Genomic DNA, 24,914 nt, shown 5'->3' on the forward strand with positions numbered 1-24,914 from the left:
ATAAAACGAGGCTGGCTTCTTCTAGCGCGAGGGGTCGTGGTGTTTTGTTTTGTTGTTGTTGTTGTCGAGCAGGGACAGGGAGAGGCAGGTGAGGGTGAGAGAGAGAGTAGAGCGGCGGAAAGGGGAAAGGGGGGAGGGAAAGTGAATCGTGGTGTAAATACGTGCCGCGTCGGTGTCGCGTTGTTTTGGTCGTGCGAAACGAACACACGGACACGGACATACTCTGCCGCGCCCTGCCCTAGTGCGTCGCTAGTCTCTTCGTCGGCGTCCCTCTCCCCCGAGATGCTGAGTTTGGTGAGCCGACGCGCCGTCCTGGCGACGCAGACTCAGGTCCTGGCTGCGGCCGCTGGAGAGGCATCAATGTCGACGTCGTCGTCGCTGAGGTGGGGCCGCCTGGTCGCCGACTCCTACTCGTCCTGCGCCTCGTACTCGTTGGCGTCCAGACTGAGGGGCGGCTCGCCGGCGCACCTTCACACATCCTGCAGCAGTCTGCACCAGAGTGTGTCCAGGTACGCACCCAGGAACGCCTGGACAGCTAGCCCATGCAGTGTGTCCGGTGTGTTCACAGCAGGCCCACTGGCTTTCAATTATCTTGACAGAATCTAACTGAAAAATGCAAAATGCATAATGCAAAATGCATACCCTCACCCCTTTTAGCACCTTTACGTATTTATAGAATTTGAAGATGACTGCTGTTTGCATTAGCATCTGTTTTGTGAGCCTTATATACTGTGTCTGTGGTTGACGCCGAGACAGTTTCTCTCTTGGAACTGTAGGGTTCGTTTCTGCTAGTTTGGCGCCAAGTCGCTAATCACTTATTTTATTATTATAACGTTCCAGGCGTCTCTCTCCAATGACTGCGTCCATACCTCCGGCAGCCATCCAACCAGTCGCCAGTAAAGATGAAAGCCGTGAATTTTTAGCAATTTTTCCAGATCTTGTTCGAGATTTGACTGATGCAGGGAGACATCTCGACATTCCTGAAGTAACAAAATGGTACTCAAAGGTTGGTTCCAATTAATGTCAAATTTATGTTAATATGATCCCAGTTAATGTGCATTTAATTTTCCCATGGAGTGGTACAACTTTCAGTTTCAGTAATGCATTTACCACATCTACTTTTGATTCTCAGGTACTACAGTACAATGTTGTTGGCGGTAAACGAAATCGTGCCATGGCAGTGGTATATTCTTACCGCATGCTGGCAAATAAAAGTGATTTGACTCCTGAAAATTTGCGATTAGCAATGATTCTTGGATGGTGTGTTGAAATGGTGGGTACATTTCATCACTGGTGAATTTATTGATAAGAGTTCAAAATTATAATGTCTCCTTAATTTTCAGTTGCAAGCCTTCTTCCTAGTCAGTGATGACATAATGGATAATTCGGAGACTCGGCGTGGTCGTCCCTGCTGGTACAAGCATAATAATCTTGGTCTAGCCGCAATTAATGATGGAATCCTCCTTGAGAGTGGAGTTTTTCAGTTGCTCAGAAGGCACTTCAGAGAAATGCCTTATTATCTTGATCTCATTGAGCTTTTCCATGATGTACGTACTCAGTGATTCCTGTGGATTCCTATGTTAATTTTTCCTTTTCTTGCTATTCATTTTTCTCTTTTGTTTCATTTTTCAAGGTTATTTTTAAAACCAGCATGGGCCAATGTCTTGACCTACAAACCTCTGGCAAGGCAGATCTTGAATCTTTTACTATGGACCGTTATACTGCAATTGTCAAGTACAAGACAGCATACTATTCATTCTATCTGCCTGTGGCTATTGGAATGTATATGGTAATAAAAGTCATCTTAATAGTTGCAAAATCTATCTTAAAATGTTTTTTTAAAGCAATTTTGTTCTCTTGTAGGCTGGTATAAAGGATGTCGAAGTTCATAGGCAGGCAAGAAATATCTTGTTTGAAATGGGCCATTTCTTTCAAGTTCAGGATGACTTCCTGGATTGTTATGGTGACCCATCAGTTACTGGGAAAATTGGTACTGATATTCAAGATGGTAATGTTTAGTTCCACAATTCTTTAGTTTTAGTTGAACTTCAATGCTTTGGTTTGAATATATTTTTATGAGAGCTCTTTGGACATGTTTTGTTCTCAGGCAAATGCTCCTGGCTTGCTGTTTTAGCATTACAGAGAGCTGATCCTGCTCAAAGAAAAATTATGGAGGTAAGTTTTGTTTTTCCAAATTGAGTTATTCTTTATTAAATCTTAATTTTTGTTAATGTTTGGTTCTCTTTTTTATAGGAGTGCTATGGTTCTTCCAAAAGTGAAAATGTGGCTCGAATCAAGGACCTCTATGAAGAATTAAATGTTCATGCAACATACTGCAAATATGAGGAGGACAGCTACAATCTCATAAAGACTCAAATTCAACAGGTCTCCAGGGGGTTGCCTGTTGAACTATTTTTCAAATTCCTTGACAAAATCTATAAACGTCAAAATTAGAAGATGTATAATTCCACATCTTTTAATTTTAATGTTTATATAGAACGCTCTTTCTATCTTATCTGATTGGTCTGTAAATTATTGTCCTTGTTTTGCTCAGTATGATGTGATAACTGACTGTTTGACAAACCATTTGTAACTAAAATCATTTAAAAGACATTCCCCTGAAAGGACTGTTGTTTGAAGGATACTTTGCATAGTCTTTGTAAAGGCTCTGATAAATAATAATCCTGGCATGTCAACGTTTTCAAATCTAGTTTTGTTGTTACCTGATTAGTACTGGTTTAAATCGAGTCATTTTTAGAGACAATATTATTTGTAAATATTTTAAAAATATTTTAAAAATATTTTTTTAAATGTTGTATTTTGTACTAACTTTATCATGTTTGTTTCCCCTTCTTACTGCTAGAGAATGCCACTAGTGTATTCAAATATTTTGGTAGTGGGAAGAAATATTTTGCCTCTCTTACCGGTGTGTTTGTTCACCTTTTTTTTTCTCACAATGCTAGGTTTTTCATTGAATCTAGTCAGTTGTTTGCAGTTCTGCTTTTAATTGTCAAGAAAATGTGTTTAGCTCCAAAGACTGGTGGTTTTGGAGTGTTCTTGTATACAATGTCTAATTGCTTGTTTAAGCTCAACAGATGAACTTGTCTTCCTTGTCCTTATTGACTATATTATTCAAATACTTAATCTTTGTGCATGTCTGTTTTTGTACCTTTTGATATTATGTTTTTATCTTATGTACATCAGTCTGTAAGTTACTTACTTTGTAAGCAGTAGTTAATGTTTACATGTGCGTGAGTTGCTAGACATGAACTAGTTTTAGTTTTGCTGTTACCTACACAGCTGGGACCATGAAGGGGCCGTTAATTTTCTTCAATTGAATTGCACCCACCCTTTTCTTGTTAGCTGTAGTAGTTGAGCTCTTTGTGCTGAGGTCATCACAATGAAGTATTATTGATTCCAATTTTATTATCACAGTTACATTTTAAGATAGATTCACCCTTGTAGATGTATGTCTGACAGTGATCCATGAAAAGAAAAGTGGTTTTGCAGTGGGCTTGTCCATCAGCTGTAATGCATCAATGAGTGGGAATGTTCTTTTATTAACGAATCTTGTTGGCTGTTATTGTTGTCATTTTAAAATAAAAGTACTATCAAGTCATGGATGGTCTCTGTTCACATAAGCAATATGAAACACCAGTCAAATTTGAAACAAGCTCTTCCTATTTATTATTATTTCACATACAGGCAGAGATAACATTAATTGGTTTCCAGAAGAAAATGGATTCTTGATACAAGATATCCTCTAGAAAGTTAAACATAACATTCTGTAATTATCTTTCAATGCAAGATGTGTCACTTGATATGGTTCCACAATGCGGTGCTAAAGAAACACACAGCTTGAATTAATGCAGACAAGATCAAACTACAACCAATAGAACAGAAAATAGAAAGAAAAACCTACATAAAATCGTCTCACAAGATGGAATGTTAAGCACATCCAATACACAAAAAATGGCAATAGCTCACCTCTGGTAACATATGAAAAAGTCACAATTGTTTTAACTTCTAATTACTGCAGTAAACCTATTCTTGGTGATAATACTTTTTTATCTCATGAATAATAGGTAGCAATCAGCAATGGCCAAAAAAAATTTTGAAACAAGAAAAACAGAAGAAAAAGGACCTTTGTGACCATAATTTATGGTCTCTCATCATACTAAGCTCTAATTCATGTGCTCAAAGTACTTCCAGCCTGGTTCCCTCAAGTTGTTGTTTCTAAAATCCAACGACAAATGGGAGGAACAATCAAAAATTATGTACACAATAAAGGAACCTCAAAAATAAAAAGGCCTAATAAAAATGGATCACAGGGGCATTAAATACACAAGTCAGCACAGACTAATGACAAACTTCATTTGATCGTATCCCTTTCTTTAAATGCTTCATACAGTTTAAAAATGGAAAAAATTTAGAAGTTCAATTTTTCATCAAACATAAAATGCTAATCTAGTAAAAATTTTGACTTCGGACACTGAACAACGCCTTATGACTGAAAATTGTAATACAATGAAAAATACTTCACTCAGCACATTATCTATGCATCCAATGAGTTGCGGCTGTTTTGGTAGAACTGTTGACCAGATATCAGAAGGGTGAAAATGTACAAACATGCAGCGATCCAGCAGTTGTACGCAGTCTGAAAACATTAACAAAGAGAGTTGTCAATTAAACTGCCATGAATGCATAAAACGATGCTGGACTTGAAAGGTGGTGTATACCTGAGTGTATGCCTTGTCAGCATCTGCATAAAACTCATCCGCATCTTTGTAATTGGTTTCCATGACTTCCAAATCTTCTGCTAATCCTACACTTTGCACATAGTAAAATGCTCCCATCAGCACCTGAAACAGGACAGACAATTCAAAATAAATTGACTGCTGCCAGCCACAGTCCGCTCACATGGTCTCAAGAATGTTGCAACTTTAGAAAGTCCATAAGTCTTAATCATAACATAATAAGCAAGATAGTTTCCAAGGAAAATTTTGTGAGTTCACTAAGCAACCAGTTATCCACTGAAGAGAACAGCCAAAATATAGACCAAATCCAGTGACAGCAGGTTAACCTCAATGTGCTTTGTGAGATAACACAGATAACAGATGCAATTTGAGAATATAGTGCGTCATGGACCAAGTAGACTAAAATTATACGTTAATCTAAAAAAACTAGACTTCGGAGATGACAAATAAGAGAAAAGGAACCGCAAATAGAAAATGCTGTACAGCTATGTGACAGCCCCACTTATCCACTATGTCAACACTCACCAGCTGCACAATACCCCAGGCGCTGATGATGAGCCCACAGAGGGACAGTTTAGGTCCACAGATTTTCAACATTTTGCCGAAATTGATCTAAAACAGCCACTAAACTGGGGCAAAAGGGGTTCCTGCACAGAACCTTGTGATCGTTCCTAGCCTACCTTCACTTGTTCGTCATGTGATGGGTGTGGGTGCGTTCGTGTGATTCCCCCATCCCCCGCTACTTCCCCGGTAGACGAGGAGTATCGCCACGGAAGCAGGGAGTGTTTCTCCAAGGCCTCTGCACGAGACGAGGAACTAGGGAGATGCCTTGTTTCTACTGAAAAGGGCAAGTGCCCATTGAGCGTTGTGCACGGTACTACACTACCACCTCAGCCAAGCCACACTCCGCGCCCAAGTGTCATTGTTCTGACCACGGGCAGTCTCTTGCGAATGGAGTATTGCCCGACTCGGTTCTTGTGACAGCGCAACGTATAAATCCCAATCGGCATACACAAGTCCACGTGACCTGCCTAAGTTTGCATGAGAAGATTACACCTGACTGACACTTTAGGCAAATTAGAAGCTCCTTGCATCTGTCCTCGCACTAAATCAACACCCTGGCTCTGTCCAGCAACAGGCCAGAGGCATAACATCTCATCAGGTGAGAGGGGAACAGAAGAACACACATTCATGTGGGAGAATTCCAGAGTTACTATACTTACACTCGCCCCATTGATTCATTCAATTGTCAGTGAACCCAGGTAACCTTAAGGCAGAATGTTTATCTCCCAATAAATTCATATTTGAATGTAGATTAAGTGTATACTGATCAAGAGGTTTTAAGAACATGGCAATCAGGGATAAAGAAAAGTAGTTTCAAATATAATTTTTTAATTTTTTTTAATTAAAACAAATAGGCCTCTCCTGAAAAGAAAGAAACATTCATTTTAATTCTTCACTATGGTTTAAGTACAGCAGATTCAAATATGTGATTCAGCTTAAATCTAAGTAAGGGCATATCCTGAATAAGAGTAATGTGATTTGTTATTGAGGTTATCTCCCCAGTGGCTAGGGTGCCCACACAATCTAATTGAATTTTAAATAGAACATTGGCTTAAGGAAAGAAAGATTGTGCGAGTGGATGGGATGCCAACCCCTACCAAGTAAGACACAAGTTCTGAGAAGATGACATTAATTTGCAGATTCGACCTACGAAAGACAAGTTACATAACAAGCCCAGTGAGGATGGAATTTTAATAAGTATACTAAAGCCTTGAAGGGATTCAAAAAGTTTGTTCCTCCTCTGGAACTTGAAACGGAACCACCCTCTGCAAATGCATTCATCACAGAACTTGATCTTAAAGCAAACTTACGGAGACTATTTATTCCTCAGGGACTTCGATTTCTCCAGCATTGATTTCATCAATAACATCATGAGGTGCCTTTCCGTCAATGGTGCAGCCGACAGACTGAGGAAAGAGAAATAGCATTATAACATTGGAACAGCCATGAGCTTATACAAAACACATTAATAATAAAAATAATAATAATTAAAAAAAAAAAAAAAACCAACCTGGCAGGTTCCTAAAACTTCCTTAACTGTTCCTGAGAGCTGTCTTGACATGGAGCGGGGCCTCATGGTCTTGGAAATAGCGAGAACATCCTCAAAGGTGATATTACCACTGTGCTTAACTGAAAGCAAGAAAATAAGTTAGAAGATGGCCAGTGCACAAGATGTAAAACAACACAACTGTTGAACTTACTGTTCTTGACCTTCTTCCTGTCACGGGGAGGCTCCTTAAGAGCCTTGATGATAAGGGAGGCAGCAGAGGGTACAACAGAGATAGCAGCCTGCCTGTTCTGGATGGTAAGGCATACTGTGATCTTCAGACCCTTCCAGTCAGAAGTAGCCTTGGCGATGTCATCACCAACCTTCTTGGGGGACTGCAAACAAATAGGAAAAGAAGTTAGAGCAACATTTACAATAAGAGTGAGATTTGTACCAGTAAAGACTCCCGACTTGCACTATCAAAAAGCACATTTCGGAATAACTTACTGGATTTACTATTGCCTATAGAAATTAATGACTATATGATAAGCGACATAGCCATACTCAACTAAAGGCAGTCAAATTAGGGTTCGAGATTCTTACCAGACCAAGTGGACCAATCTTGGGGGCAAGGGATGATGTGGCACCAACTTCACCACCGACACATCTCAGGAAGACTGGAAGCAAAGAAATAACACTATAACAAGTGATAGAAGACACAACATGCAAAACACACTTCTGAAAAATAATGCTCCCTCAGTTGGTAGTGCATGTATATATAAATCATGAACTCATTAAACCGTGTTTTGATATCATCATAGGAGCTTCAAAGAGATTAAAAACAATAAGATGTACATTAAAAATCCGACCACTGTCCAAGGCAGTGACTCGCGAATTAATCCAGCCCAAAGCATTTCGAAATAGCTTAATTAAATTGACGGAATATAAAACTACACGGCCCATACTAGTATAGCCGTACTGAAGCAAAGGCAGTCCAATCGGGGTTGAACATTAGCTTCAAACGAAGTGGCCCCATCAATGCTCCTTCGGTCCCATCTTGGGGCCAAGTGGAACATGTCAGCACTTCAAAAGACAAGATGCTCCCGCAGTTCGTAATGTAGAATACAAATCATGAACTCGAAAGGCAGTGTTTGAATGTCACATTGGAGCTTCACATAGAAGGGAGGAAAACGAGACTGACCATAAACAACGCCACATGTCGAGAAGCCCGAGGGAGGTTAGGCCTGGGTATAGTGACGGAAGATTCATCTTACTGCGGAGGTACCTCCAGACTGAGGCCTCCGTTCAAAGCGACGGTAAATTATCGCCGGGACTGACCATCACCATGGGCAAGACGTGCATTGACGCGTGAGAGATTTTTCCGAACGTGACAAGGTACAGCCGGTAATAGGTTAGGGCTGACGTACGGGACCAAGGATAAATTAGGAAAAAAAACACACATACGAACCACACGAGCAGTTCAAATAATGTGCAACAAGACTATTGAAGAAAGCGAAAATGAGGAACTAAAACGGATCTATGCAAATATCTGAAATGAGGTGGTGGAGATCAGGCGCCGTCTATCGACACCGCAGCAGACACCGATAAAAATTAAATTTTGAAACTTACCGGTCTTGATTTCATTGGGATCGAACTTAGGAGGCATTGTGAATCAATAGAAATTACTTTCTACGAGAAAGGATCTGATCAGCCGGCGATGCCAAGCGATAAATGTGGCGAAATTGACGCCACGACTCAAACGCACGCACTCCCCACTTGGCTTGGGCCGCAAAAGGACCGGGACCGGATGTACGAAGAGGGATTGCACGCTTGGACCACTCACAATAGGACCACTCTCTGACCGGAAGTCGGTCCACTGCTGAGGGACTTCCCTTAGTTCTCAAAGATCATGAATCAACTGAGCCAGACTGAGTGCTTTTATGGGTCTTGAAAAATATTATCTGATCCTTGGAAGCCTCTGAGAAACTGAATTTAAGAGAATTCAGGTTCAGAGTCAGGCCGCCAGCGCTTCTACCGGGGTTTACGGAAAGCTCAGCTTCTCCCGGGATCTTTCTCGCGGGAAGCTTGAATTTTGGGGTGCGGGTTGCTTGGTTGAAGGGGGTCTGGGGACGACCGGGCTGGACTGCGCTTTGGGCTTCTAGCATAGCAGCTCCCTTGCTGCCCAAACAGGCTCCTCTCTTTCGCAATCACGGAAAATCATATCCTTCCGTGTTTTTCAATACCCTAAACAATCAGGATGACTACAGCATGGGAGTCGTCCCTCTCCTCTGGTTACACCTTTCTGTACTGTGATATCCTTATGTAAACTCCATGTAATGAAATAAAATATGTACACTTTCCTTTGGAACTAGTTATTGTTACTTTCCATATCTCCTATGTGCAACCTTGGTTGAGGAACTGCAAAACAAGGATCAAAAAAAGTTTGTTTGGAATTTATTCTTTAGTTTTGTTTTTTTTTTACAATAAAAATAGTTTATTCAAAGTTGTAAAAACACCATTCCGGATCCAGCACAGGCTGGGGGAGCGATGGCTGCTAGCAGCTCACTTGATGTGAAAGTTGATATTTTGTTTTCATTGGTCCAAAAACACAATGCCTGGAGTTGTCATTGGCAGAGATAAATGCTAGACTAGAGACCAAGAGACCCTCTTGGAAGGGTCCTCAAGTGTCACCAGTTACTACCCCTCTATTCTCCATGCTATCTCAAATAACAAGCAGAGTTTCTATTTTAAAAAAAAGCCTACATTTTACTTTTATTTTAATAGCAAGGAGTAAGTGGCAAAAAGAAGAAAAGACTTCTATTAAGTGCATGTATATTTTAATTAGCTTGATGTAGAATTTTGAAGAAATACATGCCAAATAATTAAATTTAAGACAGATGAAAAAGACTTCAAAAGACAAAAAATATCACAGAAAATGCTCAATTCTCAAACTATGAAGTACAACTATGGCAACCCTAATCATCTTTGGGTTTTAAGAATTTCGCTTTCTTAGCAGGTCTCTTCTCCTCTTCATCACTGTTATCTTCATTTTCACTGTCATCTTCACTATCACTCCTATTCTTGTTTTTGAATTTCTTAGCCACAGTCTTCCCCAAACGCCTTGCCATTTCTGCATCGCTGATTTCAGGTTGATTACTTTGTAACCGCTCCAGAGCCTTCTGTTTTTCTTGAATGTGATGCATCTCTTCTTGCATTAGTCGTTCTACTTCAGGATTCATTCCCCTAAAAGACATCCTGCCGTTAAGCAACGACTCAATAGGGACCATACTCTGTTCAATGATGTATTGAGCTCTGAAAACAAATCAAACATGAGTTAGTGCTTTCCTGAAACACAATAAATAATCAGCTAGAATATCTCTTGCGCTTCAAATGAATGATGTGAAAGAACTGTTATTTACCCTTCAGAGTTTTTGCCTTTGTTAATATTGTCAGCAAACAAATCTTTACTTTCCAATTCCTCTTTTTCCTTGTCAACTTTCTCTTTACTTTTCTTCATGAACTGGAAATAACAAGGATGAAGTTAATATCAAAGACATACTGCAGGTGTGAAGGTAAGGTTAGAAATGGACTGGTCACATTCTTACTTTCATTTCCAGGATTCCCTTGGAGAGATTTCGCTTGTGACCCCTCTTGTGAGACATGTTGAACCTCTGTTTAATAAGGGAACTGATAGGCGTGGAAACAAATCTTCCCTGGGGAAATCTCAGTCACAAATCAAAACAAGTCCTCTCGGCATGCAATGTTGTTGTGGTTGTGTGCGGCTGCGGCACAAGTTCCGGTCCCCTCCCCTCCTCTCCTCTCCCCTGCCTTTCGCCTTTTCCCCTCTATTCATCGCATTTTATGCTTTGATCCTATATACAAGAATTGCTAGTCATTCAGAAACGGTATACTCCTAATTGTACGAATTGAATTTTTCACAAGAGCAAGACCTGATTGGTCCTTTGGGGCATGCAATAACTTGAAACCGAAGTCGATTTGAATTTGGCGCTGTCGGTCGACGAGGATTCCACTTCCTTTTGAGGGTGCGGCGAGCGGCGGAAACATTCCGAAAAGGCGTTGACTCTGTTCATGTGGCATGTATCACTCCGCCATATGCATACCTCACTGAAAAAAAGGCCAATATTGTCAGGGACAGCGCAGAGTACGAGCCGTTTCGAGAGCTCCGAAAATAAGATGCGGCGCGCGAAATACTTTTTCTGTGAGTCGATGCACCACTGAACCGTGCCGTGTGAAATGTGACCCCTTTCGTGGCGCGCGACGGGACTACGCTCGGGGACTACTTTCGGGGTGGTAGTGGTGGTGGGAAGCCATGTTAGATGACAGCTTGAGAATCTTGTCGTGATGGTTCTGTAGACGGCAGTTTGATTGAACCATTTGTGCCGTGCAAGTTCCTCCCCAGCGTCTGGATTACTGTGCTCATCGCCCTGGATACGTAACGTCGCGGCCTCAAAATGACGACGCAGATTCTACCGATACGGTTCCAGGAACATTTACAGGTGAGGGCCGTGGGGGACCCTAGTCTTACGAAACGCCCATTTCATTGACTCTTTCTCCTCCCTGGTCTGGCCGGTCCTTCTCTGCACGCCCTTCGCCACGGGGCTGCGGGCCCTGCGCCCTTCACCCTCGCGGGGCGTGCTGGGCGCGGACCCCATGCGGCCCGACTCGCGACAACGGGTGACCTACCACCGTGAACCTGTCATCCCGATTCTGACCTGGTTCGGCGAGTTAGGCTAGCCGGCTGTGTCTCTGGCTGCCCCTCGGGTCCTGATTGATTTGACCTGCCTCTGCCCCCATTTTGGGCGTGCAGGGCTGCGGTGTCTGCACGCGGACGGGTGCGCTGTCCTTTCCTGTGCGATTTGACGTTTACACCCCTTGACCCGCGACCCGCTCGCAGTCACGCAGCACAGCCCAACTGTCATTCGCGGCGGGTGACCGCCTAGGCTTAGGGGGCCACGGGGGCTTGGCTTGTTTTTGTTCCGCGGTTTGGCTCGGCCTCGAAGGGCGTGGAATAAACGGATCCCCCTTGTGCGAGGACGCGCCCGAACCTGTCTCTTTGTTTTTATCTTGAAGTGGCATGATGACTCATCTTGTCTCTCAAACTGTGGGTGCCCCATTTGTCACACTGAATGAAGCTTCTGCCTTGAGGCAGTGTGAATGAATGGGTCCTCAATGCACTTTGGGGCATTTTCCCTATCCCTCCACTTCTATTGGGCTTTTTTCTAAAATTTTGTTATGGTGCAACAGTCCTAACCTCTTTGTCCTTTATGCAACGCCATAAAATCTTCCGAGTACTTCATTTAATATTCAGAGCAGGGGATCGTAGCCATCTCTTTGAGTGCCTCTCTATACTGTCAAAGTTAATTGATCTTTAAATGCTGGGATCCACTGTGATGGATTAAATTGTTATTCATTGAACTACTGTACTAAACCATGAATTCTGTCTGAATGGGTTTCAATGGAGTTACGGTCCTATCGCTCAAGTCTATCTGCAGTGAATGTCAGATATTTTAGATTTGTCTGGTTGGATAGCCAGCTTTGGAGTGTCCTTCGACGTGTCGTCTGTGGCTGCCTGTCACTGCAAGAGCTTTGTCTGTGAAGGGGACCCAGAGTGACAAGGGTCGTAGATGGACTGAGGCAGGGCCAGAGTGTCATGTGCCTTGTCCGCATTTGCTGTCAGCAGTGGCGTGCACAGCTTAAAGCCTTGCAGAAGGCCGCTTATGGGGCAAATTATTGCCCGACTTTCAAGGGTGTGACTTGAAGTTGCACCAAAATGTGTCATCTTGGGGGTGTTTTTTTTTGGGGGGGGGGGGGTTAGTTGGCTGCCAGCCTGCCCCGTAGTGGTTGTGAGTTGGTGCTCGGCCTGGTTGTTGGGTGTCGGGGCGGGGCGGGGCGCGGCGTGTCCGCCTACCAGTGATACCGTGTACACCAGGCCATGCTGGTTGCACTGCCTGTCGGCTGGCTGTGGCTGTACCCCTTCCCACCCGGACGGACGGTCCCGGACGAGGCGAGGGGCTTTTAGGGACTGTAGACTGATTCTGAGAGTCGCTTTCGTTGCTGCGTCTCTCGCACTCATGAGCGCCCTTCATAGGTACGAGTGAGACAGGCGAAAACCATTGAGTGAGCTGGCCTGGGCACGCCCCTGCCGCCTGTATCAGTGCCGGCGTCCAGGCGCGCGTGCTCGTGCGGTTGGAAAGCAGCCGGTTGACATTTTTGAGCGGGCTGTACGCGCGGCCGCGGCCTGACGCGGAGCGCGGGGCCTAGCGGGGCCGGGGCGACGTCCTGTGGTCCTGGGCGGGACTCGGCCAGACACGGCGGGACGGGACGGGCTGGTACCTCTTGGCCGTGGCCGTGGGTGTCGCTTGCGCCTCGTCTCGCCGCGCCGTGTGCGTGGGGTGTCTGATCGGCGCTGCTTCTTGCGGCCCGCTGCAGACGGATCCCGAGAGTCGTTTTTGTCGCTCTGTCTCTCTCGCACCCACGCGGGACCTCCCATGAGTGCGAGAGAGAGAACGACTCTCGGAATCCGCGTGCTGGCTGCCCCGGATATGCGATGCGCCCTGCCGGCCACGCGCCACGCGATGCCTTGCTGGCGATGGAAATGCGAGCAGCGGCCGTGGCGGGCAGCGGGCCCTTTCCGTCTCTCTCGCACCTTTACCGCACGGCCCCTGCGTGCGAGAGAGGCAGAGCGACGAAAGCTTTGTTCGCCATGAGCCCGACGGCGGGGCGGTGTGTGCAACGGGAAGCTGGCCCTGGCTTTGGCTGCTTCAGCAGACTGATTCCAAGAGCTCTTTCTCTCACCTATTCGGGACGGCCCATGAGAGCGAGAGAGACAGCGACGAAAACGACTTTGAATCAGTCTGCTGCAGCTTCTACGCTGACGAGGCGTGGGCTCGCGCGCAACTGAAACAACATTTGCCTCGTTGGAACGGTACGGGCGCTCGTCCGCGTGCCGCGGTGCGTCCGCGGTGCGTCCGCGCACGGTCCGGCCCGGTCCGCGGAGGCCGCGGGGGGTCCTCTAGGACGGGGCCGCCCCGCGCCGCGCTGCGCCGGCCTCGGTGACTGACCCGTCTGCGGGTGAGCCGAGCCCCGCGCCGGGTGACCGGGTCGCCGGTCCCCCGGTCTGCGACGTCGACGGATGCTACTGTGCCCCCTCGCGCCCCTGCCCCGCCCCCACCGCCACGCCGACTTACTACTCGGCCTGACGGGAGGGGGCCGGGGTCGCCCCTCGTTTCAACTCTCCACTGAAGTGAATGGGCGCGCGCGACCCTCAAGGCCGCCGTGGTGCTTGCACGTGCCGCGGGCCGCCGCGGCGTACGTACACTGCGGTGGAGGTGCCACTGCGTGAATGCACGGCCAACCGGTTGTGCATCGCATCGGCATCGCCTGGTGCAGCGCGGCAGAGCGGGGTACTGCACAGCCCCGTGGTGTCGCTGTGACCTCCGCAGACTGATTCCGAGAGTCGTTTTCGTCGCTCTGTCCCTCTCGCAGTCATGGGGCTTCCCCGTGCAGGTGCGAGAGGCTGCGACGGAAACGATTCTCGGAATGAGTGTGCAGGGACCAGCACGGGCCATTCGTATGCAGGCCTTCCGGCGTGAGTCACCCGTGTTTGGGTCGTGGGAGGCCGGAGGGACACACTGGCGCGTGCCGCCGCCCCGCGCCGCCGTGCGGCCCGGCCAAATGTCAAGAGGGTGTTAGTGTGTGCCTTTGGTTTTCCGGCCGAAAGGTTACTGGGGCAGAACGCCCTGCGGTCCGGGCGGGGCGGGGGGCGGGGCGGCGGGGCCACAACAGGTGGCGTTCCCCAGGCTGTCCGTCCTTCCGGCGGGGCGTGCTCGGGGCGTGCGACCAGCGTGGCCGTCGCGGCCGGCCGGAGCGGCTCGCCGTCACGGGGTTGCCGTCGGGGCTTTCTCGGCGTGCGCCGCAAGGTGCAGACTGATTCCGAAAGTCGATTTCGTCGCTCTGTCTCTCTCGCACCTGTACGGCACGCCCCATGATCTCAGGAGAGGCGAGAACGACTCTCGGAACGAGTCTGCCGCAGTTTTCCGGCCCGGGGCGTCCTTGTGGCCGTCTGGGCCGGCGGCGCGGCACAGCGTGGCCGCCACGGAGCCCCAATTGGGGCACGCCAATTGTCCGAGGCGATGGGGCAGCAGCCTAGAGCAGGCTGCCAGCAGGGGCAGCGCGACGCAGCGCGACGAGGACATCCGGCGTGCTCTAGGCGCTACTCGGCCTCTTCGCGGTGCCTGCGGGCCGGTCGCTGTCGCCCTCGCACTCGCGGGGGTCGCCGCGGAGGTGCGAGAGAGGCAAAGGGATGAGAGGAACCGCGGCCGGCGGCTGGTCGATCGCCGTGCGACCGGACTGTCTGTCCCACTGCGGGGGCGTGGCGGGGCGTGGCGGGGCGCGGGGCCGCCATATGGTGGGCGTCAGCGCACGGAGTGGCGTTGCCCCCGCGCCCCGCGGGTTGCCGCTGCGAGTGTCGGCGCGCTTTGCGGCGCTTTGGCGTTGGCGACGCGGGATTAGTGGCCGCGGTTTAATCGGCGCTTCAATTGGCGAGTGGCCGCGAGTACAGTGGCGGGGCGGGCCAAGCCTGGCCGAGCCCCGCGGGGGGTGCGCCGCCAATGCGCCGCCATGGCGGTGGCCTCAATCTGTTGGTAAACAGGCGACTTTGCGTACGGCCGCACAATGCCGCCGTGCCGCCCCCGTCCGGATTCGGCGTGGCTGTTGTAGACTGGTTCCGAGAGTCGTTTTCGTCGCGCTGTCTGTCGCACCTGCACGGAACGCCCCATGAGTGCGAGAGAGACGGAGCGACGAAACCGACTCTCGGAGTCGGTCTGCTGCTTGTCTGCTTGGCGGTGCGGTTTGGGCCGCGCCGCGTGCCGCGTTTTCGGCGCGCTGTGGCGTCGCCTCGCCGCGGACGGGGCTTCGGCGCGGCCGCCTCCCTGCCCTGCCGGCCCTGCCCAGACTGGCAGTCGCTGGGCAGGCTGCCAGAGACTAACTGCGAAGCGCATTTCTGTTGACGAGCTCGGGGTGCTGAAGCGGCTGAAGCACGGTGCAGCGCGCTGAAGGGAAAAGGCTTGCAGATCCTGGCGGCCTGCGGAACTGCGCGGCTTGTAGTCTGCCTCGCTCTGTCTCTCTCGCACCCCCTGCGCAACGAGGGAAGCACCGTGAGTGCGACGGAGACAGAGCGTCGAAAGCTCTGCCGGCCTTGTTTGCCTCGGGACGGCGCGACACCTTTCCTTTCCTTTCGCCGCGTCGCGGTGGTGCACTGGGTTAGCTCCTCCCCCCTTTCCCCCGCGCGCTGGCTTTTGGGCCGCCCTGCCCTGCCGCCCCCGCAGCCCTGGCGGGGCACTGGCGGGGCACTGGCGGATCGATGGGGGCCTCGTGGTGCCCCTGTGACGCAAGAAGGGCCCGGCAAGGACGGGGGCGGCGAGCCGGGCCTAGCCAGCCTAGCCGGGCCACTGTGGGCCAGAAGCCGGTGGAGGCGGCCAAAACCCCGGACGCGTTTTGAGCTCCAGAGTCGCTGAATGGGACTCGAACCGAACGTGTGACCCCCACCAATCGATTCCTCGTTCGGAGAGCAATCCATTGGTGGGGTCACGCGCTCGGTTCGAGTCCCATTTAGGACTCTGGAGCTCAAAACGCGTCCGGGGTTTTGGCCGCCTCCACCGGTCTTCTGGCCCACTGTGCGGGCCGCGGGGAATACCATGCCTGGAGGCTGCCGAGCGAGGCGTGCCGTTCCAAAGGGAGCAATTCCCTGGCCATGCCCGCGTTTGGTCCGCCCTGCAAGTGGGAGAGAGGCAGAGCGCGCCAACTTAATATTTTATTTTATTTTTGGAGTTTTATGTTTGAAACTTCTACAGATTCTATGTATGCATAGAATAATTTCAATTCAAAATTCAATATTTAATTCAATTTATCTTGCTCATAACATTTTTACCAGATACAGGCGCTCAAAATGTCATTGTTGAGTTTGCGTCCCTTGGAGAGAGACAGAGCGACAGGACCGGCCTTTCGACTCAGGCTGCTCTGTCTCTCTGGCGTCTAAAAGAAATGCACCATGAGTGCAAGAGAAACAAAAGCAATGTTCAAATTCGCTCTACTGCCAATGACTGGAAATTTGGCAGCATATGGCTGCCTGATGCGAGATGGTGACTTTGGCTCAACTGTGGTCCTTTTGTTTCAGCTTACAAATGTGGGGATCAACCAAGCCTCCGTGAGCTTCAACTCCCTCACGATGGAGTCGGACAAATTCATTTGCGTCAAGGAGAAGATGGGAGACACCTCGCAGGTGGTCATCATCGACATGGCCGACCCCACGAACCCCATCCGCCGGCCCATCTCTGCAGACTCAGCCATCATGAACCCTGCATCCAAGGTCATTGCCCTGAAGGGGAAGGCTGGCGTTGAAGGTAAAAAATTGGACCTGAATGGTAGTGGAGTCTTGCACTGACTGGAGAAATTTATGTTCACTTGCTTTTGTTGTTTTTCAGCCCAAAAGACTTTGCAAATCTTCAACATTGAAATGAAGAGCAAAATGAAGGCCCACACAATGACAGAAGATGTTATTTTCTGGAAGTGGATCTCATTGAACACATTGGCGCTTGTCACCGAGACTTCGGTTTTCCACTGGAGCATGGAAGGTAGGCTTTTTATCGTGTGCGTATGCATAGTTTTGTCTATGCAAGCAAACCTTTTCTTATTTCTTCCTATTTCCAGGTGATTCAACCCCGCAGAAGGTCTTCGACCGCCATTCAAGTTTGAATGGTTGCCAGATCATCAATTATCGCACAGACCCCAAGCAACAATGGCTGCTTCTCATCGGAATTTCGGCTCAGCAGAATAGAGTAGTTGGAGCAATGCAGCTCTATTCAGTGGAGCGTAAATGCTCACAGCCCATTGAAGGTCATGCTGCCTCCTTTGCCCAGTTCAAGATGGAGGGCAATGCAGAACTGTCCACCCTGTTTTGCTTTGCCGTGCGCACTGTTCAAGGAGGGAAGTTGCACATCATTGAAGTTGGTCAACCTCCAGCTGGAAACCAACCTTTCTCCAAGAAAGCTGTAGATGTCTTTTTCCCACCTGAAGCTCAAAATGATTTCCCTGTTGCTATGCAGGTAAGCTCTCATTTGAATTTCTGTAGCGAGTCTGTGTTGTTTGAAGCAAATTTATGCAATGTCCCTTTGCCTTTCAGGTGAGCTCAAAGTATGATGTCATTTATCTCATCACCAAGTATGGGTACATTCACATGTACGACATTGAATCTGCCACTTGCATCTACATGAACCGAATTTCTGGCGATACCATCTTTGTTACTGCTCCTCATGAAGCGTCTGGAGGGATCATTGGTGTCAACAGGAAAGGACAGGTACTTTCCCCGTTCCCGTCTTTTTCTTGAATTGATAAACCTAGGCTGTTATGTTACTATAATCTTGTTTCTATTGCAGGTTTTGTCAGTGTCAGTTGAGGAAGATAATATCATTCCATACATCAACACTGTGCTAAACAACCCTGACTTGGCCTTGAGAATGGCAGTTCGAAACAACTTGGCTGGTGCTGAAGATCTATTTGTACGCAAATTTAATCAACTGTTCGCCAGTGGCAGCTATACTGATGCTGCTAAAGTAGCTGCCAATGCTCCCAAGGGCATTTTACGTACACCTGTAACCATTGCCAAATTCCAGCAAGTGCCTACTCCAGCTGGACAAACATCCCCTCTTCTGCAATACTTTGGCATCCTCTTGGATCAAGGCCAGCTCAACAAGTTCGAGTCTCTGGAGCTGTGTAGGCCTGTGCTGCAACAGGGCCGGAAGCAGTTGCTGGAGAAATGGCTGAAAGAAGATAAACTTGAGTGCTCTGAAGAATTGGGAGATCTTGTGAAGCAGGCAGATCCTACTCTCGCCTTGTCTGTCTACCTACGTGCCAATGTGCCAAACAAAGTCATCCAGTGCTTCGCCGAAACTGGCCAGTTCAGCAAGATTGTCTTGTATGCCAAGAAAGTGGGCTACACCCCTGACTACGTCTTCTTGCTGCGCAATGTGATGAGAATCAATCCAGACCATGGAGTGTCATTTGCTCAGATGCTTGTGCAGGATGATGAACCCCTCGCTGATATCAATCAAATTGTGGACATCTTTATGGAGCAGAACATGGTACAACAGTGCACTGCATTCCTGTTGGATGCTCTGAAGAACAACCGTCCTGCTGAAGGCCCTCTTCAGACTCGCTTGTTGGAGATGAACTTGGTTTCCGCACCCCAAGTTGCTGATGCTATTTTGGGCAATCAGATGTTCACTCATTACGACAGAGCTCACATTGCCCAGCTTTGTGAAAAAGCGGGACTTCTTCAGAGAGCCCTTGAGCACTACACCGACTTGTATGACATCAAGAGGGCAGTGGTTCACACGCACCTGCTCAGCCCTGAGTGGCTCGTCAATTTCTTCGGCACTCTGTCTGTGGAAGACTCCCTTGAGTGCTTGAAGGCCATGCTGACCAACAATATTAGACAGAACTTGCAGATTTGTGTCCAAATTGCTACCAAGTACCATGAACAACTAACAACAAAGGCTTTAATAGACCTCTTCGAATCCTTCAAGAGCTATGAGGGTCTGTTCTATTTCCTTGGCTCCATTGTTAATTTCAGCCAAGATCAAGAGGTGCATTTCAAGTACATCCAAGCTGCCTGCAAGACTGGTCAAATTAAGGAAGTTGAGCGTATCTGTCGAGAATCAAACTGCTACAATTCAGAAAGAGTGAAAAATTTCCTGAAAGAAGCTAAGCTTACTGATCAACTCCCGCTTATCATTGTTTGTGATCGCTTTGACTTTGTTCATGATTTGGTCTTGTACCTTTACCGCAACAACCTCCAGAAGTACATTGAAATTTATGTTCAGAAAGTGAACCCTTCAAGATTGCCAGTTGTTATCGGAGGCCTTTTGGATGTTGACTGCTCAGAAGACATCATCAAAAATCTTATTCTTGTTGTCAGAGGTCAGTTCTCCACTGATGAGTTGGTGGAAGAAGTGGAGAAGAGAAATCGCCTGAAGCTGCTTCTGCCGTGGTTGGAGTCACGTGTCCATGAAGGATGTGTTGAGCCTGCCACTCACAATGCTTTGGCCAAAATTTACATTGACAGCAACAACAATCCTGAGAGATTCCTCAAGGAGAATCAGTATTATGACAGCAGAGTAGTTGGCAAGTACTGTGAGAAGCGTGATCCGCATCTTGCATGTGTGGCGTATGAACGGGGCCAATGTGACAGAGAGCTCATCAATGTTTGTAATGAGAACTCTCTGTTCAAGTCAGAAGCACGCTACCTTGTCAGGAGGCGTGATGCTGAATTGTGGGTTGAGGTTTTGAGTGAAAGCAATCCTTTCAAGAGACCTCTCATCGATCAGGTGGTACAGACTGCCTTGTCTGAAACTCAAGATCCTGAGGATATTTCTGTTACTGTGAAGGCTTTCATGACTGCTGATCTTCCCAACGAATTGATTGAGCTCTTGGAAAAGATTGTTTTGGACAATTCTGTCTTCAGTGATCACAGAAACTTGCAGAACCTTCTTATTCTGACTGCCATCAAAGCAGACAGGTCAAGAGTGATGGAATATATCAACCGCTTGGACAACTATGATGCTCCTGATATTGCAAACATTGCCATTAACAACCAGTTGTATGAAGAAGCTTTTGCTATTTTCAAGAAGTTTGATGTCAACACTTCTGCCATTCAGGTCCTCATTGATCATGTTGACAACTTGGACAGAGCTTATGAATTCGCTGAGCGTTGCAATGAGCCTGCTGTTTGGAGTCAATTGGCCAAGGCGCAACTTCAGAAGGGGCTGGTGAAGGAAGCCATTGATTCTTTCATCAAGGCTGATGATCCCTCAGCATACATGGATGTCGTTTCAACTGCTCACCGCACTGAGAACTGGGAAGATCTGGTTCGCTACCTTCAAATGGCTCGCAAGAAGGCAAGAGAAAGCTACATTGAATCGGAACTAATTTATGCTTATGCCCGCACAAACAGACTGGCTGATTTGGAAGAGTTCATCTCTGGTCCTAACCACGCTGATATTCAGAAGATTGGTGACAGGTGTTTCGATGATAAGATGTATGATGCTGCCAAACTTCTATATAACAACGTCTCTAACTTTGCTCGTCTTGCTATCACCCTAGTGCATTTGAAGGAATTCCAGGGTGCCGTTGATGGTGCTCGTAAGGCAAACAGCACTCGCACATGGAAAGAGGTATGTTTTGCCTGTGTAGACAGTGAAGAATTCCGCCTTGCCCAAATGTGTGGGTTGCACATTGTTGTACATGCAGATGAATTGGAAGACTTAATCAACTATTATCAAGATCGTGGATACTTCGAAGAGCTCATTAACCTGTTGGAGGCTGCCTTGGGATTGGAGCGAGCCCATATGGGAATGTTCACTGAACTGGCCATTTTGTACTCTAAGTACAAACCTGCCAAGATGAGGGAACATTTGGAGCTTTTCTGGTCACGAGTGAATATCCCCAAAGTTCTGCGAGCTGCTGAACAGGCTCATTTGTGGGCTGAGTTGGTATTCCTATACGATAAGTATGAAGAATATGACAACGCTGTGTTGGCTATGATGACCCACCCCACAGAAGCATGGCGTGAAGGCCACTTCAAAGACATTATCACTAAGGTTGCCAATATTGAACTGTATTACAAGGCCATTCAGTTCTACATGGATTACAAGCCATTGTTGCTGAATGATATGCTGCTTGTATTAGCTCCACGAATGGATCATACTCGAGCTGTTAACTTCTTCACCAAAACTAAACACCTTCAATTAGTGAAACCCTATCTTCGATCAGTGCAATCGCTTAACAACAAAGCAATAAATGAAGCTCTTAACAACCTCCTCATTGAGGAAGAAGACTACCAAGGATTACGCACATCAATTGATGCCTTTGATAACTTTGACAACATCGCCTTAGCCCAAAAATTGGAAAAGCATGAACTAACGGAGTTCCGCAGGATTGCTGCTTACTTGTACAAGGGAAACAACAGATGGAAGCAGAGTGTGGAGCTTTGCAAGAAGGACCGTCTTTATAAGGTCAGTTTACATACTTCTCATGTTCATTCTAGTAGCTTGAGTGGAAATTGGTATTAACAGGCGTTTATTTTACAGGATGCAATGGAATATGCTGCAGAATCCAAAAATCCAGAGCTTGCAGAAGAGTTGCTCGCATGGTTCCTGGAGAAGGGATCATTTGATTGCTTTGCTGCATGTTTATTCCAATGCTACGACTTGTTGCATCCAGATGTCATCTTGGAACTTGCATGGAGACACAACATTATGGACTTCGCCATGCCTTATCTCATACAGGTTGTGAGAGAGTACATTACTAAAGTAAGTGCCGAGAATTTTATTTTATTTGGATGTATTTTGTTACTTAATTTGTAGTAACACCATTATTTGTTTATAGGTTGACAAACTGGAAGAAGCAGAATCACAAAGAGAAACGGAGACATCAGAGCATGAGCACAAACCTATGATGATTCGTAAGTAACTGTTTCTAGACTGTTCAGATTGTTCATTCCATCCTGGCTGTGATCTAACTAACCTGAATGTTTGCAGAGGAAGCACAGCTCATGCTGACTGCGGGTCCTGGGATGATGCCAGCTTATAGCCCAGCATACAATGCTGGTTACACTCCAGGCATGCCCTACCAGGGCTATGGCATGTGAACTAAATGAATGGAGCTTTAAAACTCCGCTGCCTGTGATGGCTCTGTCCTTGACTTAGTTGGTATAAATGCTATATATTGTATATTTGTGGTTGCAAAGCAAACCTATATAAATCTGACAATATTGTCCTATATCTGTTCTAAAAGCTCCAATGAATATTTTTCTGGTTACTTTTTTCTTTTCCATCCCTCTAGATGGTAGTGGATATGAACAAAAGTAATCTGGTGTTTCATTCCAGATGTTGTAGCATGGTGTATGTGAGATCTTAATTTTAAGAGGCTGATTGTGGCTAATCAAATCCTTCTGTTTGTGCGATGTTTACCCCTCCCCTTTTTAATGTAAATTGTTTTGAATTCTTTTGCACGCTTCAATCATCTTTTCGTGTCTGTTCATGGTGATAGAAAATGGTGAACATGTTCACGATGTTTTTAAGTACATATATTAAAATTTCTTAACTGTTTATATCAAATAGCCTGTTCTGTCTGCACCAAATGACTTGTTTTAATCTGAAAATTGCTTATAAGTGCTCATCTATTTTTACTTTTGCATTTTGTTCTTGTCTAGACAGTCTTTGTTATTTATTTGTTACATTGCCTTAGAAATGGTACATTGTAAAGAGATTCAAATTTATGAAAGGCTTGTAATGTCATTAGATGGTAAGCGGTTTATATGCATGTGCTCTCATTTTATTTAGCACTTCAGTAAAGAGTGGAAATTATTTTTAACGTTGTTTTTAACAGAATTCAGTGTTCTGTTATGTTGTTGGCCCATTGTTGTAGATATCCGTACTATATTGTATGTAATCCAGTGCTACTTATTGACTTTACTTTTGCGTCAAATGTGTGCTGCTCCTGTGTCTGTTGTGATCAATATGACAGTTACTTCTCATTGCAAATGATTTCAGCACTAGAGATGTATAAAAAGAAAAAAAGAGTATTGTATTGTCCGACTGTATCAATAAACTTTACAGAGTATTGTCGACCAAATCTAGTCTATTTTCTTGTTTGTCTCCAGCTTTCTGTCACTTTTCCCCACTTGTCCGGCGGCCCAGAGGCCAGACCACACTTGAAGGGGTTGTCAATTGTCCTTTTGCCCCTTTACTAGACCCGCGCTTGGACTTATATCAAGTCTGGGTGAGAGGGCTATTTTGGCCCAAAAAGACCCTTTTCTGGTCATCGAGTTTGTAGGAAAAGAAAGGGAGAATTAAAGGAAGAGATAATCAGTCAATAACTTTAATCATGACAGTACAATCAAATTTCCTGCAACGGTATTGCAAATAGTGTTGATTGCATGACAATATTTAAATCAACATCTTTTACTCTAAAAGTATGAAATGGCAGTTATTGCATCTAACTGCTATCCCTCTAACAAAAGTTTAAGATGTCACAATTGTAACGAAGCCAAGCCAGCATTTCAGTGCAAAACTTCTACAATTGATGATAAACTTTGATATGATCAACAGTGGTATAGACTCAAGTCCTTGCTAGCAAAAGGGATGAATAAAATAACATACAATAACATGACTTAGACCGTAACTTACATATTGGTACCGTACAACACATAAATGTGCTTTGCTCGTACGATTTAACATCAGCTCATAGAGCTAATAATGAATAAATTTAAAGAAAATTTATTTAAGTTATGAAAGTAAGTATGAATTTATGTAGTAGATATAAATTTACACAGCACTTAAAAAATAGTAACAGTGAAATAGTAAATTTGTCAATATTCCCTAAGATAATTACTCTTAAATGTGTGTACAAAGTTCTATAAAGCACACAATAGACATTAAAAAAAAAAGATAAAGATTAACAAATTTCGGTCTGGGCATACACACTAATTATTTTGTTTCTATCACTGAATCAGCGTTTTTAATACAAAATAAGTGATGGAGAAAACTCTTTACAGATCATTAAGGTAGTTATACAAGTTACACTCAATATCCAAACCCAGAATTGATCTCATCAAAGAACAGTTGTAACAGTGGTCCCAATCAAAACCTATTTCAGCAACAATTTTCCACGCCAAAGAAAGGTCATGTTGTTACAATCCATATTTAAAAGGTGGTGGTAGTTAAATTGTCTGTCTTCTTTTTTTAAAAGTGGATTATGCATAAATGTCTGAAGGTCATTAGTCACAAAAAAATTTCATTCAACAAGAGCCACTACAGTATTTCTTAAATCCCAATATTGACTAACTAATGAAGGTTTTGCCAGGAAGACGAGCGACAATGACTTGTGCACTTGGTCCTCAGTACCACTAACTGCATGCAAATTTATTGTCTTCTTCAATAAGACAATACCCCATAGATGACAAAGAAGGCTACCAAATACCTGACACAAAAAAATTCAACATGTGCTTGAATGAGTCTCCCCAGAGGAGA

The 24,914-nt window shown here is 46.1% G+C and overlaps 5 protein-coding genes across 5 annotated transcripts; 2 read left to right on the plus strand and 3 right to left on the minus strand.

Annotated features, from left to right (window-relative positions):
* Positions 1-79: 79 nt before the first annotated feature.
* LOC117643176 (farnesyl pyrophosphate synthase) lies at positions 80-3,619 on the plus strand. Its single transcript, XM_034381904.1, has 8 exons — positions 80-509; positions 841-1,006; positions 1,133-1,273; positions 1,344-1,547; positions 1,634-1,789; positions 1,864-2,008; positions 2,108-2,175; positions 2,254-3,619. The coding sequence occupies exons 1-8, from the start codon at positions 283-285 to the stop codon at positions 2,452-2,454; spliced, it is 1,308 nt and encodes a 435-aa protein (XP_034237795.1). The 5' UTR covers positions 80-282; the 3' UTR covers positions 2,455-3,619.
* A 44-nt stretch (positions 3,620-3,663) lies between these two features.
* On the minus strand, positions 3,664-5,470 carry LOC117643182 (ribonuclease kappa). Its single transcript, XM_034381909.1, has 3 exons — positions 5,283-5,470; positions 4,740-4,862; positions 3,664-4,657 (listed from the first exon to the last, which is right to left on the minus strand). Exons 1-3 carry the CDS (start codon positions 5,352-5,354, stop codon positions 4,556-4,558), a joined length of 297 nt encoding a protein of 98 aa, XP_034237800.1. The 5' UTR covers positions 5,355-5,470; the 3' UTR covers positions 3,664-4,555.
* Positions 5,471-6,141: 671 nt separating this feature from the next.
* On the minus strand, positions 6,142-8,623 carry LOC117643180 (60S ribosomal protein L12). Its single transcript, XM_034381907.1, has 6 exons — positions 8,437-8,623; positions 7,411-7,484; positions 7,022-7,202; positions 6,832-6,950; positions 6,632-6,727; positions 6,142-6,182 (listed from the first exon to the last, which is right to left on the minus strand). The coding sequence occupies exons 1-5, from the start codon at positions 8,471-8,473 to the stop codon at positions 6,641-6,643; spliced, it is 498 nt and encodes a 165-aa protein (XP_034237798.1). The 5' UTR covers positions 8,474-8,623; the 3' UTR covers positions 6,142-6,182; positions 6,632-6,640.
* Positions 8,624-9,244: 621 nt separating this feature from the next.
* LOC117643181 (M-phase phosphoprotein 6) lies at positions 9,245-10,609 on the minus strand. The gene is made up of 3 exons (XM_034381908.1): positions 10,413-10,609; positions 10,227-10,327; positions 9,245-10,119 (listed from the first exon to the last, which is right to left on the minus strand). The coding sequence occupies exons 1-3, from the start codon at positions 10,467-10,469 to the stop codon at positions 9,783-9,785; spliced, it is 495 nt and encodes a 164-aa protein (XP_034237799.1). The 5' UTR covers positions 10,470-10,609; the 3' UTR covers positions 9,245-9,782.
* A 670-nt stretch (positions 10,610-11,279) lies between these two features.
* On the plus strand, positions 11,280-23,517 carry LOC117643174 (clathrin heavy chain). Its single transcript, XM_034381902.1, has 9 exons — positions 11,280-11,324; positions 17,003-17,228; positions 17,310-17,459; positions 17,536-17,930; positions 18,008-18,181; positions 18,261-21,896; positions 21,972-22,193; positions 22,270-22,345; positions 22,422-23,517. Exons 1-9 carry the CDS (start codon positions 11,280-11,282, stop codon positions 22,529-22,531), a joined length of 5,034 nt encoding a protein of 1,677 aa, XP_034237793.1. The 3' UTR covers positions 22,532-23,517.
* Positions 23,518-24,914: the final 1,397 nt, after the last annotated feature.

The sequence above is a fragment of the Thrips palmi genome, unplaced genomic scaffold (assembly GCF_012932325.1).
Source record: "Thrips palmi isolate BJ-2018 unplaced genomic scaffold, TpBJ-2018v1 HiC_scaffold_16, whole genome shotgun sequence".
NCBI lineage: Eukaryota > Metazoa > Arthropoda > Insecta > Thysanoptera > Thripidae > Thrips > Thrips palmi.

Bases quoted from the DNA above. Each gene is read 5' to 3' on its own strand.
- LOC117643182 (XM_034381909.1), bottom strand. From the start codon at position 5,354: ATGTTGAAAATCTGTGGACCTAAACTGTCCCTCTGTGGGCTCATCATC. The intron at 4,863-5,282 runs GTGAGTGTTGAC...GTCCTGTTTCAG, and splicing joins CCTGGGGTATTGTGCAGCTG to GTGCTGATGGGAGCATTTTA. The intron at 4,658-4,739 runs GTATACACCACC...TAATGTTTTCAG, and splicing joins CTGACAAGGCATACACTCAG to ACTGCGTACAACTGCTGGAT.
- LOC117643176 (XM_034381904.1), top strand. From the start codon at position 283: ATGCTGAGTTTGGTGAGCCGACGCGCCGTCCTGGCGACGCAGACTCAG. The intron at 1,007-1,132 runs GTTGGTTCCAAT...TTTGATTCTCAG, and splicing joins TAACAAAATGGTACTCAAAG to GTACTACAGTACAATGTTGT. The intron at 2,176-2,253 runs GTAAGTTTTGTT...TCTTTTTTATAG, and splicing joins CTCAAAGAAAAATTATGGAG to GAGTGCTATGGTTCTTCCAA.
- LOC117643181 (XM_034381908.1), bottom strand. From the start codon at position 10,469: ATGTCTCACAAGAGGGGTCACAAGCGAAATCTCTCCAAGGGAATCCTG. The intron at 10,328-10,412 runs GTAAGAATGTGA...TGTTATTTCCAG, and splicing joins AGGGAATCCTGGAAATGAAA to TTCATGAAGAAAAGTAAAGA. The intron at 10,120-10,226 runs GTAAATAACAGT...ATTTGTTTTCAG, and splicing joins AAAGGCAAAAACTCTGAAGG to AGCTCAATACATCATTGAAC.
- LOC117643174 (XM_034381902.1), top strand. From the start codon at position 11,280: ATGACGACGCAGATTCTACCGATACGGTTCCAGGAACATTTACAG. The intron at 18,182-18,260 runs GTACTTTCCCCG...TTTCTATTGCAG, and splicing joins GTGTCAACAGGAAAGGACAG to GTTTTGTCAGTGTCAGTTGA. The intron at 22,194-22,269 runs GTAAGTGCCGAG...ATTTGTTTATAG, and splicing joins TGAGAGAGTACATTACTAAA to GTTGACAAACTGGAAGAAGC.
- LOC117643180 (XM_034381907.1), bottom strand. From the start codon at position 8,473: ATGCCTCCTAAGTTCGATCCCAATGAAATCAAGACCG. The intron at 7,485-8,436 runs GTAAGTTTCAAA...CTTTGCTTCCAG, and splicing joins TCCCAATGAAATCAAGACCG to TCTTCCTGAGATGTGTCGGT. The intron at 7,203-7,410 runs GTAAGAATCTCG...ATTTGTTTGCAG, and splicing joins AGATTGGTCCACTTGGTCTG to TCCCCCAAGAAGGTTGGTGA.